Below are 14,597 nucleotides of genomic sequence, written 5' to 3'. Positions count from 1 at the left end.
CAAACAAGCACTGACTCTGTGCCGTTGAAGCCAGTGGTTCCTGTGGATCCAGTTGGTGGGCGGTTCCCCACAGGGGGCCAGGTTCTCTTCACCTGCATTTAGTCTTAGCAGACCCCCACCTCACTCTCGCCCCTTCCCCTTTCCTCAGGTGGCTCCAAGGTAATTTGATGACAGACGGACAGCACTGCTTCTTTGGTGGCCCTGAGATTCAGAGATCCTCCTGGTCCTTGCGATGGCCCAGTACCACGCGGGCTGACCCTCGGGCGGAAAACCCTGTCAGAGTCAGGGCTGGATGGCAGTGCTTGGGCACAGGCAGAGGGGCCAATGTCCGGTTTTACATATGTTTTAATGACAAGCAAACTGCAGTTAACACAAAATTTTAGCAACAGAGTAAAGTTTAGGAGGGAGGAGCCACTCATTGGGCGTTAGAGAGGGGGCACTCAGGTCCCAGCGGAGGCGGCGGCTCTGGGTGGGCTCCTGGAAGCTGCGCTGGTCCTGCCTACTAGGCTCACGCCACAGCGATCGTCTGCGCTCTTCCCAGTCCTGGGGGCACTGAGGGGCCGGCCAGGAGCCCGAGGGGCCTCGGAAGGGGAGGGGGCCCTGGCTCGCTCGCTCTCCCCACCTGCACCCCGACCTCACCTCGGTTCCCCCGCCTTCCTCCAGCCCCACCCCCGCTCCCAACCTCCCCCAGCCTGTACCGCACCTCCGCCCGGTCCCTGCCCCGCCCCCACCAGCTGGGCACGGTCAGTCCCCCGGCTTCTGCGAGCCTCGGCTTCCTTGCCTGCGCAGAAGGGACCGCAATCCTCCTCACGGGGTTGTCGGAGAAGGCGGGACTGAGGAAGGGTCAGCTGATGGGCTGGACGGGGGAAGCTGCGGGCTCACCTGGCGCTCAGGCCTTTGACCACCAGGGGCGCTGTGGCCCGCGGAGACTCCACCCACTGGCCCTGCCGGGCGGTGCTGGACCAGGGTCCCGGCAGTGGGGCCGGGCTGGGGCGGGGGGGGTGGGGGGCGGTGTTGTCGGGGACTGGAGTAGAGGACCAGTTCTCTATGGGACCAGGAGCCCAGAGCGTGGGGACACCCCCTCGCCGCTCCCCAGCCCGTCTCTGGCGTCACGGTGGAGGGGGGCGGCGTTTTCCCCGGGGGTCCGTAACTCACTCTCCCCTCCCTCTATCTCGGTTGGCTCCCCCAACACTGGGTGTCTGGCGTGAAGACCCTCCTCCCGTCGGCTGGGCGGGGCCTGTGGACCGCCTGGCCGGCCCGATCCTCCTCGGCCGGGGGAGTCGGGGGGGCCTCTTCGGGGAACAAAGAGTGTGGGGTCCGCTGAGGAGGCTTGGTTGGCCCCTCCAGTGCTGAGGAGATGTTCTGCTGGGGACAGGGCGGGAGACCCTCGCGCGGCGCCCCTCCCCCGTGTTCCCGCCGGCTTCCGGCTGACACAGCTCGCCCCCGCCCTCCGCTTTCCCGCCGAGCGCATTTACACCTTGCGGCGCCGCTGGGGTCTCAGCTGGGGTGTGGGAGTCTCAGTTCTCCTCTCAAGGAGCTCACGGGGCGCAGGATGTGCGCAGACGAGGTAATTACGGCTGCTGCTTTGAGAGGTGTGACTGCAAGGCTGTGAGGAAGCCGATCTTCCTGGAGAACAGCTGGTTCTTCTTGGAGAGGCTGGGGGAGCTGGTGGACGCTGGAGAAGGTCACAGCCCCTGAGTGTGTGTCGAGGGGGACTTGCGGATTCGCTTCTAAGGAGCAGAAAGTAGCGGAGTGGCTTCCCAGATAGGCCTTGATGGTGTGGCGGTTTCCCCCTGGCTGTCTCTCCGATGCTGCCCTGGAGACCCACCTGGTGCCATGTCCGGGAGATGCCCGAGCTGCCTGTGGACAGTCCACCTGGCCAGGAAGTGAGGCTTCTTGCCAGTGGCCTGTGAGGAAGCCGCTTCTCCAGCCGCAATTCAGCCTTCTGGTGCCTGAGTCCTCAGCTGAAGTCCTGCCTGAAATCTCAGGAGAGACCTTGAACTGGAACCAGCTGAGAGCTGCCCTGGGGTTCCTGACCCACATTCTTTGTGAGCGAATAGAGTTGCTCTGAGCTGCTAATTTTTTTGGGAAATTTGTCATCAAGCAGTAGCTTGCTAATACGATGTCAGGAAGATGAGAGGATGGAGGTAGCCGCTGACCTATTTCACGCTGGAGGGGGGTGGTGTGCCTGAGCTGTTCCACGTGCCTGGGTTGGGGGAAGTGGGTAGGCACCCTGGTAGCCACCTCATGAGGTGTTGAAAGGTGGGTCCTGCTTGCCAGCTGGAGAGACCAGCCAGAGCCATGTCACGAGGACCAAAGCCAGCCTGAGGCCCCACAAGAGCCCAGGTTACTGGGTTTCAGGCAGGCGATTCACAGAATGGTAAAGCTGGAGCCCCAGGCATGGGAGCACCCGGGGGCTTTGGGGCCGAGAGTGGGGGGCCTGGCCAAGGCCCACCAAGTCTGTCTTCAGAGACCTGCCCTTGTCCCCCTCCCCAATGGCAGAAATGGTCTCTGAGCAGCCAGTCCATCAGTGTTCCACTCCATCCCCAGACTCAGCACAAGTCTGCCCCTCAGGCCGCACATCAGGGAGAAAAGGGTCCAGGTGCCAGCCCTTCTAGGTTACAGATGCCTCCTATTATTGGTGGGGTCCAGAAGTCCTGGCAGAAGAGCCTTGGGTCCCATAGCAGGACAGGAGGGGGTCACAGTCAATGGTGGAGAAAGCACAAGGGGCATGGGGTGCTTGGGGGCACCCGCATGATCTGGGAGCCCTGACCCCTGTTCTGGGAGCCAGAAAGGGATGCAGCACAGGCCTCGTGGTGGAATGTCACCTGGGTTTCGGGCTGTGAGAGCTTCGTGGCCTCCTTCGATGTGTGTCTTTGGCTTCTGCAGCAACCTCTGGCTTTAGAAAAGACCCTGATGCTGGGAAAAATTGAAGGCAGGAGGAGAAGGAGATGACAGAGGATGAGCTGGTTGGATGGCATCACTGACTCAATGGACATGAGTTTGAGCAAGCTCCGGGAGATGGTAAAGGACAGGGAAGCCTGGCATGCTGCCATCCATGGGGTCTCAAAGAGTCGGACAGGACTGAGCAATTGAACAGCAACCTGGCTTTGTTGCCCGAGGTGTCCCCCAGGATATCTCTTGTGCCAGGATCATCTCCTGGGGTAGGCAGGGTGAGGGGAGGGTTTGGTCAGACCCGAATCTCCACAGCTCACTGCCCAGGGCTGTCCAGGGGCAGAGTCACAGGTCTAGAAGGTCCATGGCCCCTCTCTGCAGGCTCAGTGGCCAGGCTTCATGGGTGTTTCTCTGTCTGGAGGAAATAGTGATGGAAGGTGAATGGTGGGATGGTCCTTGAAAGGCATAGAACCTTTCTACTGTCTGCAGGCCATGAGGGGGCGCTTATGCCCCCTGGCACCGACATGCGGTGCGGAGGCTCTTCCGGAAGTTGTGATCCAGGAAGGCATAGAGGAAGGGGTTGAGGCAGGAGCTGGTGTAGCTGAGGCTGGTGACCACGTAGGAGACGATGATGACCAGCGGTGTCTGGGGCAGGTCTGTGGTCAGGGCCACAATTGAGGCCAGGTGGAAAGGCGTCCAGCAGAGCAGGCCGACGGCCAGCACGGCCAGGACCAGGAGGCTAACCTTCCGCTTGGCCTTGCCCAGAGCCTTGGCTCCAGAGTGGAGCCGCAGGGCCCTTAGCCTCCGCAGCAGGTCTGCATAGAGCACGCAGAGGGTGCACATGGGCACCACGAAGCCCAGCACCAGCGTGTAGATGCGGCTTGCCTGGAACCAGGCCCTCTCGGGCCGCGGGAAACTCAGCCCACAGCTCGTGACCTGCAGCTCATTGTTGTACACGCCTGCGAAGGTGAGGAAGGGCAGCACTGCGACTGTGACGCCCAGCCAGACGCACAGGCTGGCGACCTTCGCCCTGCGGACGGTGCGCCGGGGCATGCGGCGGGAGCGTGCTGTGGCCAGAACCACCAGGTAGCGGTCTATACTCATGGCGGCCAGGAAGTAGACACTGGAGAAGATGTTGCAGTGGTCAATGGCCAGCACCAGCTTGCAGAGCACCTCCCCAAAGGGCCAGCGCTGCAGCAGGTGCTCAGCAATATTGGTGGGCAGCACCAGCGTGAAGAGCCCGTCGGCAATGGCCAGGTTCAGGATGAACACGTGGGTCACCGTCTTCATCTTGGGCGCTCTCAGGATCACACAGATGACGGCTGCATTGCCCACCAGCCCCACGGCACAGATGACGGAGTATACCACCGGCAGCAGCACGAAGAGGGCAGGCAGCGGCTCGGGGAGGGTGACATTGTGTCTGGTGCCATTGTCCCATGAGAGGCTGGTGCCTGTGCTACCTGGGCAGGGGGAGCTTGTGCTTTCCAGGCCTTCCAGCCCGGTGGCCTCCATCATGGGGTGAGGCCGTAACGGTTTGTGCCCTGGAAGGTGGGAGATGCTTCCAAGCTGGGGTTCTGGGCAGGGGCCTCCTTGGGCTGGATCTTGAGAAAGAAAGAACCAGAACCTCTGGGACCTGACTGTCAGCTTAAAACAACATATGCCTCACGTTTTCTGGCTGAGGCTGTGGCCCCTTTGCTAGGGTCATGGGCACATGGGGTCTCTCTCCACCCTGTCCAGTGACCTCAGAGAGCTTGGGCGGGTGCTGGGGATGCCTTCTGGGTAGCGCTTCTAGCTGATCAAGCTCGCTCCCCAAGCCCCTTCCCTGTTGCAGAAAGCGGCTGCCGACAACCCTTTTGGGAAGGGTGGTCTCTGATCTGCCTCCACCCCAGCCCCTGCTGACCACATCCCTCAGAAGGGAGGGCTTGGGTCTGCCCCCCACCCCAGCCCCTGTCCCAGCCACACCTCGAAGCACACGCTACATAAAGTCAAGGCAGGCATTTGGAAAATGCACCTCCCGTATACCCCTGGCCCCCTTAGTGGGGAGTCCTGGAGCGGTGCCCTCCCAGTCACACTGTAGACCCTCCACATGTGGCCACCTGCACTTTTCCTCACTGACCTGTTCAGAGACACGTGGCTGGAAGTTGGTGTCCTTGGTGGGCACTGGTGGTGGCCAGCTCAGGCAGCGTGAAGGGTGGACGGGGGAGGTGTGGCTTCCACCGTTGGACCCCAGTCAGGATCCCAGACCATCCTCAATCACCTGGGGAGTTTTCAGGACCTGCTCACTGGCAGCCTCAGCAGGAACTGGCTTACCGCAAGGTCTCTAGCCTGATGGCAGCGCTGCAGCATCAGTGAGGAAGGGCGGGAGGGAGGGAGGGAGGAGGGGAGAGGGGAGGCGGGAAGGAGTGGGGAGGAAGGCGGTCTGGCTGGCTGTTGTGGAGCCCAGGGTGGGGGAGCCGAGGCAGCGGTCTCATTCCCAGGATCACTGTGGGGCTCACCACTTGTCTGATTGGACTCCCCAGTGGGCGGCCCTGGGGTGTGTGTGTGTGCACAGGTGTGCACGTGTGTCAGGAGGTGTGGGTTGCAGGGGCCTCCTGGCATGGGTGGGCCTGCGGGCTCCTGTGAGCATCTGTGTCTCTGTCTGTGGGTCCCTGTGGGCCTTGGCACCCTTTCCTGTATGTGTGTGTATCTGGGTGGGTCTCATGTCTGACCTTGTGAGCGTGCATGTGTATGCATGACTGTGTGCGTGGGCTTTCTGCGCTGATCTCTGTACCTGTGTCTGAGAGAGTCTGTTTAGGTCCCTGGCTGGGTGTGGGCCTCAGGGGTTCTGTGGGCCTTCACATGGGTATAGAATCTGTGGCCCACACACAACCCGGCCTCTTTTCTGTTGTTAAAAGAGGAACATGTGCATGAGAACAACCTCACAAGTGGAGGCACCGTCTCACCTGGTGCCTGGTCCCTCCCGGAGAGGCCCGCTGTCACCAGCCGGGCTCCCAGGACCCTACGCAGGTGGTGAGACCTGTGTGTTGCTCCGCTTCACGTCTTTTTCCCGGCTGACTCTGCTTTTCTCTCTCTGTTGGACACACCTGACGCTCTGGCGTGGGCAGAGTGGATGGCTGAGCAATCTCTGGTTGTGCTTCTGCTGTGACGTTGCCCTCGTGACAGTATCTAGTGCCTTCCCAGGTAGTTCCTCGGGTAGATGTCTGGGTCGAAGGGTCTGTGAGCTGCCAGCTCGGGGGGCCTGGTGGCCTGTTGCCTGCAGGGTTTTGAGGCCATCACCCCATCCTGGCAGGTCTGCTTCCTTTTCTGGACTGTGGTCCCTCTGGGCCTGTGACCTGGGCCTGTGGTGGGCGTTCTCACCCTCAGGCCCCTCCTCTTTGCCCCAGTTCTGTGGGTCACTGAATGGCACCCCAAACTTGCTCCAGACTTGAGGTTTCTAAGCAAGTCTCCCCTCAAGCTGCTGGAGGCACAGTGGTGTCAGAACCAGGGGTGCTTCCCTGGTGGTTTCCCACCCTGGCCCTGGCCTCCTTGAGGCCAACCATGATTCTGGGGTCCCCACTCACCCCACCAGTGAATGGCTGGTCTGGGGCTCTGAGCCCTTCTCAGTCTGACCTCTGTTCTCCTGAGTCTGTGCTGGGGACCTCTGGCTCCCCACCTAGCCTGTCACATCTGAGGTGGGCTGAGAGTGGAAGCTGAGAGGATGGGGTCCCTGGGGCAGTAGGGGTTCAGGGGTTGAGGAGGAGGTACTAGGCCTGCAGGTATGGGGACTCCTAGTTGCCCATCACTCAGAAGTCCCTCATCCCCTGGTGCAGCAGTGGGGAGGAGGAGGGGTGCCCCAGCCTCTGCTTCTGGGTCTTTGGAGCAGCAGGGGGCTTTTTCTGCACGTGGGTCAGGCATTGTGTTACGTGTCTCTATGGGGAGAGGAGCTCCATTTTCAGAAATGAATCGACTGTTTCAGTTAGCCTATGAGGGCTTTCAGGCTGCGGAGGGAGAGGTGGGGAGGTGGCCGTCTTGTCGCTGGGGGCTGGGCCAGGCTGGGGGCCTGGCCAGGTGGTGGGAATCCTTGGGAGTCTGTGCAGGCTGTGTGTGTTCTGTACAGCAGCTCACTGTGGGTGGGGAGAAGCAGGTCCTTGCGAACCCTACCACCACCTCACCAACCCCCAGGGAAGGGAGGAGGAGTAAGGGAGGAGGGAGCGGGTGCGGCCGACCCTGCCCCTGCCCCTGCCCAGTGTGGCCAGAGAGCAGGAAGACCAGGGACAGTGTGAGCCACAAGCAAGCTCAGTCCAGCGGCTTTCTCAGTTGTGTGTCGTTTGCCTGGTGTGGCAGCCCCCTTCCACCTGACCCTGATGGTTCATCTCACGTACATGCACACACAGACACACACGCAGAGAAACCGCGCACGCACAGACGCGCACACACACACATCTGTGTCCTCAGGCAGAAGCGAGTGTGTGCTCCCCCGCGTGCCTCTGGGTGTGCTTTGGTTACCTGGGCTCAGCTCTGTCCCGGCAGGCCCGGGGGGTGGGGGCAGATGCCCTGCGCCAGATGTCCCTTCTCTTGATGTCGGGTTCAGGGCTCAGAGGAGGGCCTTGCAGGTAGTGCTGCCTCTAAGGAGATAGCCAGGAGGCTTGGCTCAGTGAGAAGAGACAGGTGATTTGGGCCCATTTCCAGGGAAGCAGAGAGAGAACTCGGCACCCGGCTGCCTCTCCCTCTTCAGCACTTCAGCACCAGTGGGCACCAAGCTGCCCCAGGGGCAGGGCACACTCGGTTGAGTCAGGCCGGGAGGGAGGCCCTGGGCTCAAGGCCAGTGGGACAGGCCTGGGGCAGCCAGGCTAGGATCCTATGGGGGCTCTGCTCAGCCAGTTCGCAGATATCCCAGTCCTCGGCCCAGAGTCATTCATCTGCCCTTCAAGTGTTTGTCCAGGAAAAGAGCAGTGAACAGGAGGGGAACACCCCTGCCCTTCCAGGGCTGACCCTTTAGCAGAGAGGCAGTAAACAACAGTGTGAAGTGCCAAGTGCAATGCAGGTGTAATCAGAGGTAAGGAGCAGGTGGAGGAAGAAAGCAGAGCTGCCGCACACAGGGTGGTCTTGCTGAGAAGGTGATACCTGTGCTGAGATCGAGGAGGTAGGGTCAACGTTGGGAGGCACGGGATGCGGGGGGTCTGCTTGTGGGCACGGGGCTGAAGGGAGGCTGAGGGGGGCAGGGGCTTAGTTCTCCCTTCACGGACACTGGCTCTGGCCTTCCTGACAGTTTTGAAGAGGGGAGGATGGGTGGGTCAGGTCCTCAGGCTGAGGTCTGTCGGATGAGGGGTTGGGGGGAACAAGGGGCCTGGGCAGGAGCCCTGGCCTGGGAGTCTGGTGGGGCGGGAAGGTCGGTCAGGATGGGTCCAGAGTCCAGCTGGCCATGGGCGCCCACTCCGTCCGAGACCTTCAGAATGCGGGGGTTTGAAGGACAGCCTGGGCTGAGGTGTGCTCGGAGGCCCCCCAGCCTGCCCTGCCCACCCTCCCCACCCCATGCTGAAAAGCAGGATACAGAAAGGAGGCCCACGGCTCCCTGGGTGCGAGCCCTCTCAGCCTGGGGGGGTTGTTAGGTGTGTTATCAGGGGACTCCCACTTCCTTCCCCAGGGGTAGGGGTAAGGCCCTGTCCCCTCCCTCCTGCCCAGACTCCAGCAACCAGAGACAGGCCTCCTGGGCCCACCAGAAGGTACTCCCCCTGATGTGAGTGTGAGGCCGTCCCCTGGGAAGTCTTCGTGCCCGTGGAGTGTTTGTGGACCAGTTCCCTGGTCACTCAGCGCATAGGCGGGACTGGGAGGGAGGGAGGGAGCAGGTGCCTCTGGTTCTCAGGCCAGAAGGGTCACAGGCATGGCTGGGCCTGTGGACATGAGTTTGGGTGGTAGGAGTATGTGTGGGGGGCGGCAGAGCGCTTGGCCAGAGCCAGACCCAGGAAGGACGTGTCCTTGAACCTGGCCTCTGGGTTCACCTGTGGTTCTTACTGCAGGTTGGTGGGCAGGTGAGTCAGACAGGAGGCTAGGCATCTTGATGACCCTGGAGGGGGCAGTGCTTGTCCTCTCACGTGGCCTCACAGGGGCCACAGAGGTCAGCTGGGCCCAGAGGGTCTGCGATGCTCCAGAAGCCAGACTTGCTGACCTAAGATGGTGCCCTCTGTGGGACAAGGAGGACAGACAAAGCTGGTAGGGCCAGGGCACTGGGTCCTGCAGGGCCGGGCCTCTGGCTTTGCTTGTTCCCTACTCCTTCACACTTGCCTGGCACCAACCCCAGGCTCGGACACACAGACACAGATAGACAGACACACATGCCCTCCCAGCACACAGACCCTAGCGCCGTGCCCTCCAGCCCCAGCAGCTGCGTGAACAACCCATTCATTCCAGATTGCACATGGTTGTGTCCTGCCTGTGCCTTTAGATCCATCTGGGCGGTCCAGGCCAGTCACTGAGAGACGGGGCCTCCTCAGGGGGCGCTGGGCGAGGGCAGGGGGATATCTCTGGCAGGGGGATCCGTGATGGGGAGGTAGCAAGGGCAGGCCAGAAGCCCCACAGTCACGCACCTGTTGCACGGGTATGGTGAACACGTGTATGCTCCATGCCCCACGTTTGCAGCATGCTGCTGGCACATGCTGTGTTTACGTTCTCCCCTCAGGCTGACACACACACGCACACGTGGCTCGTTAATGCACCTCTGGGCCCCCTTAGGTCTGCACGTGGCAGCAGCCCTCCACCCTGCTGCGTCTCGTTGGCGTATCCAAGGCTCTCCCATGAGGTTCAGAACCTGGGGAGGGGCCCTTGCCAGGGCACTGCCCACTGCCAGGCCCTCTCTGTGGCCTCTGGGGTCCTGCTGTGAGGGACCCTGGAGAGGCCTGGTGCCTGCAGGGCTCTGAGGACCTGCCAGACTCACGGCCGGGAGAGGTTCTGAGTGTCCTGTGGGAGGATCTCAGAGCAGCATGTGGGAGTCTTGGAGGGGCCACACCTAGGGTTGGGGGGGTGCAGTTCAGAGGGGGAAGTGCTGGAGTGCTGGGAAGGAGGTAGGGCTTGGCTGAGGGTGCCCAGGGAGGCGGCATCCAGGACTCTGAGCAGGGCTGGGCCAGTATCTGAGCAAGGGGTAGGGGTGGGGGTTGCCTCCAGGATGGGAAGGAGACAGCCTCAGCTGTGGGTTGCGGGCCTCCTAAGGGTGGGGTTGCCCTGGACCTCCGCTTAGCCCTGCTGGTCCACGGAGCAGTGATGCCCTTCTGTGGGCCCGGCCTGGGGGCAGAGCCTCTGTCCAGGGCTCTTGGGGGGGCCCTTTTGTTATCACCCTGGCAGTGGTGTCAGGAGGGGCTGCTGCGACCCAGTGGCCCTGTTAGGGCAGTGACTCTGCCCAGCCTGGAGCCTTTGGCTTGGGGCTGCGTGGGGCTTCTGTCCAGGGACTGAGCTGGTTGGAGCTGTGAGTGATGACTCGGGTCTGGGAGCCCTTTGTCTGGGCCCTTTTGGCCATGTGTCCTGTGGGACACACATCTCTCCTCCCTGTCCGCCCTCCAGAAAGTGCTGGGCTGGAGTCTGGAGCCATCCCGTCAGCGTCACAGTGCACTCAGCTTCATGAGTCCTTAGGGACAGCAGTGAGAGGAGCTTCTAGCAGGAGATGAAGACCCAGAACAGATTTGCAATCTAGAGGTTGCTAGAGCGCAGGCCTCCCACAGCTGTGGGCATGGAGGCCATGAGGGTGACTCTGGGTTGGCACAGGGCACAGGTGAGGCCTGGGGCCTGGACACAGCTCAGCTTCCCTTGCCTGGGACCTCAGCCCCCATCCACCTCTAAATGTGGGCAGCGGTAGGGAGGGAGGGATAGCCTGCTGACCCGGTTGGCCTGGCCTGCGGGGTCCTACAGCTCTGTGGGGACAGTCCAGTTTCAGGGCCCTAGGCACTGTCTTTTTGGTGCCGGGAGAGGACAGAGATTTGAACCCAGACAGGTAGCTCCCCTTACCTCGCCCACCACAATTTTAGCTTCAGTTGGCATCAGCGGGGAACACAGGGGTGGGTGGGGGCTTCACCTGTGCAGACTGCTCCCTTGTGTCGCAGGTGGTGGACTTGGCAATGGGAAAGAGGAGGTCAGAGGCCAGGCTGGGTGAGGGTGTCTTGGGAAAGCCAAGGCTGTATGGGAGGGTCCCTGAGGGGAGATCAGGGTCAGCAGGGGCTGTGGGCATAGCGTTCATGGCTCCTGCCTTGGAACAGAGCAGAGCCCAGGCCAGCCTGGGGATGTGTGGGAGGTCAGCCGGGACCCGGCTTCATGGTGGCCTCTCGCCCTGGTCAGGGCCACCTTCCTGTGCCCAGAGGCCCTGTGGGTGCTCCATGGGCTTCTCTCTTCTCACTGGACTGAGGCCCATAGTGTGATCAGTGGCCTCGGAGCTGCATGTGAAGCCCAGGACCTGGGTGTCCTTCCTTCCCAGACCTATTCTTAATGCTCCAGGAGCAGCCGGGTCTGGAGGAGGTGCGGGCCCCATGCCCAGCCCTGGTGAGTCAGCGTCAGTGCCAGCTCCCACCTGCCCCTGCCCACGTGTGGGTGCTTCTGTCACCATGGCGACCCTGCCCAGCAGTTCTCACTCAGGCACATTGCCTGGTGTCCACTTTATGTCCTCTCGAGAGCCTCTCTGCCTGTGACTCTGTGACCTCCAGTGTCCCCTTTATGGAGGGAGGCTGGCCGGCCCTCCCAGATTACCTGTGACTGTCCACGTTTCACCCCTAAAGATCCGCATTCCAGGAAACCCCTTGGTCCTGGACGAACCACTCACCGGGGGTGGGGTGGCCTGCCCGGATGGACGTGAGAGGACACTTTCCCCAGAGGAAGGGCTGCATGGTGTGGCCAGAAGACAGTCGTGTCCCCCACCTCCACCTAGCCTGCCCCTGTCACCATGGCGACCCTGTCCTAGCAGAGGCCCCTCTGCTGATACCCTTGGCCTGTCTCTTGTTTCAATGCCGGCTGTGTGCCAGGCACTGGCGGAGCCCTGTGGGTTCGCGCTTCTCCACTGCACCCCCCACACACACCTTGCTGACTACTTCTCAGGTGAGGGCAGGGGCTCTGGTGGACATCCCCCTGGCGAGTGCTCACTGTCCTAGCACAACAGGCAGGTTAGCTGCTACTGAAGCTGCCACCATCAGTAGTGTCCATGGGAGGACATCCAGGCGGCTGGCCCCACTGCCCATCCCCGCTGGTGCTCCCAGGAGCCTGGCAGATGCCGGAGCAGCTGAAAACTCACAGCCCAGCTTCATTCCCAGCACGGAGGAGCAGGGACTTGAGCAGAGCTGGTGCTCGTGCTGTGGACACAGGTCTCTCCTAAGGTCTGTCCACACCTCTGGGTGGCAGTTGGGAGTGTGGGTGGGAATTAGAGTGTTTGAGCCTCAGTGTGCAGAGGTTAGCTGAGATGATGGGGTGAGGGCTCTGTGATGTTGGAAGGAACCCCATCCAGTGCTCCCTGCCCTTGTTGCCCTGGGCCTGGTCCGGGCTTCCAGCTTTGGGCTCAGATGGCCAGGTGGGTGCTTGGAATGAACGCTGGCTTTGCGTCAGCTGTGAGGGAGCAGAGGCTACTGACCGGTCAGGAGCTGCAGGGGAGAGAACTCCCCAGAGGTCTCTGGGTGGGGGGAAATCATCGCCTATGCAGGGAACTGGGAAACCAGAAGGCCAGCCACTGGCCCAGGCTGTGGAGCTCTGTTGTAAGGGAAGCTCCTCGAAGCCCCCTTCTTCCAAGAGGCCCTCTTGGATCAGCTTTGCCTGGTGGCCACTGGAGCTGTAGCCATTTCCCCAGGGCTGGGTGGGTGGGTGGGTGGGAAGGGTCTTTCTGTTCCCTGCAGTGCTGGGTTCTCTTCATGCAGCTCAACCCTGACCCCCAGTGGCCAATTCTGAGCACTGCTGCAGAGGACTTGGGACCGATGGCCTGGGGGGCGGCCCAGGGGGAAGGTCCTGTGGCCCTAGCCCAGGAGCCCAAAGTCTGGCCTGGACATACCCAACCAAGGGCCTGTGGTGGAACCCTAGGCTTGGCAGCAGGACTTCATTCAACACAGGAGTGAGCTCCCGTTGAGGGGCGTGACCCTGGGGGTTCTGGGGCAAGTGGACCCACCCCCGGGAATTCCCATCCAGAGTTGATCTTCCTTGTGCTACAGGCTTGTCTGGATGGGCCAGCCCTGAGAGGTGGCCTTCGAGCTGTGGTCCTAGGATTGGGGAGGAGTGTAGGAGTGTGACGGGGAGCAGGTGAGGCTGGGGGTGGGGGAGGGGTGAGACACTGCACTGGAAGGAGACTAGCCCGGGGGCCTTTTCTCATCCTGTGGGGACCCTCTCTTCGCCCACCCTCATAATCCCCCAGCCTGAGCTCTGTCTGTGCCAGTGGAGCCCCAGGGACTTGGCCACATTTCTTCCCTGAGGTCCACGGCCATTCCAGAAAGGGCTGTCAGCCCAACCACACAGAACTGGGCCCAGATGGCCCTGACCCGTCCCGCAGGGTCCTGGGGATCCCCTCCCTGTGTCCCCAGACCTCGGCTGCCCACTCAGCCTTCAGAGGGATTCAGTGTCTCCCCGGGTTTGCTCTTATGATGGCTGCCACGGTTCTTATTGGGGTGGGTGGAAGACACCCACAACATTCTTAGAAGGGCTGTCCCCAGCCCTGGTCCCCCAGCGTTTCAGAATTACTTGGGTATTCCCACCTCCAGGCCCCAGGGTCAGAACCTCTTGTCCTGAGTGGATACACTGCAGGATTGGGGGTTAAGCAATTAAATATTTTAATAAATTTTATTATTACTTTTTTGGGAGGGAAGCTAGGCCATTAGCGCAGATGATTCAGGAAGAAAAGGGTACAACAAGGAGGGTTATGGTTGAAACAGACCTCCCTCCCCAACTTCTCCACTGCCCCTCCCACCCCGCTTCTCTCTCCCCTACTTCCCCGACGCCGCACTTCTCCCACCCCCACACCTGCCACCCCTCCCCTGCTTCTCAGCCCAGGGACCTGTGGTCCCTCCGTCAGCGGCCTGTGGAGCCCCAGGCTGTTCTGAGCATCACAAACAATAAGGCTGTCCCATCCACGGTGCTGGTTAGTCCTCGTTGATGGACATTTCACTGATCTTTTTTTCATGGACAGTGATGTCCCTGAACCTGCGCCTTTTCAAGTGGCAGGTGGGCTTCAGGACAGAGCCATGCACGTGTGAGTGGGCTTTGCTTTGAGATCTGCCACTGTGCTTCACAGAACACCTTCACAGAGTTCGCCTGATACCTGTCCATGTCAGTGGGTCAATTGTTTGTCCACCACACCCTCCCAACATAACCGTGCTAGGAAAGCTTTGCATCTTTGCCAATCTAAGAGCAACCCTGCTCTTCAGAATTCCATTTCTCCTACCATGAGTCAGGTTGAACAGTTTTAATTTATTTTAAAGTTGTGTTTTCCCTTGTTCTGTAACAGCCTTGACTCATTTTTTTACTGGGTGGTTGGACCTTGTCTTATTGATTGGACAGGTTCTTTACATAGTGAGGCTTTATCCCTAAATACTTACAAACACTTTTCCTCACTTGTTATTTGACTTTTGCTTTGTTTATTTATCTGAGTTTTGCCATGTAGAGAATTTTAAATCAAGTGAGGTAAGCAGTCTTTCACGATTTGGGCTTTGTGAGCTTGTGGTATGCTCTCCATGCTCCCTCCTAGTACTTTTATGGTTATTTTTAAACATTTACATCTT

The 14,597-nt window shown here is 60.7% G+C and overlaps 1 protein-coding gene across 1 annotated transcript; it reads right to left on the bottom strand.

Annotated features, from left to right (window-relative positions):
• Window positions 1–323: 323 nt before the first annotated feature.
• On the bottom strand, window positions 324–4,546 carry NPBWR2 (neuropeptides B and W receptor 2). The gene has a single exon (XM_042229843.1). The coding sequence runs from the start codon at window positions 4,408–4,410 to the stop codon at window positions 3,400–3,402; it is 1,011 nt and encodes a 336-aa protein (XP_042085777.1). The 5' UTR covers window positions 4,411–4,546; the 3' UTR covers window positions 324–3,399.
• Between the last annotated feature and the right edge of the window lie 10,051 nt (window positions 4,547–14,597).

This window comes from Ovis aries, chromosome 13, assembly GCF_016772045.2.
Source record: "Ovis aries strain OAR_USU_Benz2616 breed Rambouillet chromosome 13, ARS-UI_Ramb_v3.0, whole genome shotgun sequence".
Classification (NCBI taxonomy): domain Eukaryota; kingdom Metazoa; phylum Chordata; class Mammalia; order Artiodactyla; family Bovidae; genus Ovis; species Ovis aries.
This window is presented reverse-complemented; position numbering and strand designations above follow the sequence as displayed.

What these genes read in the sequence shown, in the direction of transcription:
- NPBWR2 (XM_042229843.1), bottom strand. Translation starts at nt 4,410, where the DNA reads ATGATGGAGGCCACCGGGCTGGAAGGCCTGGAAAGCACAAGCTCCCCC.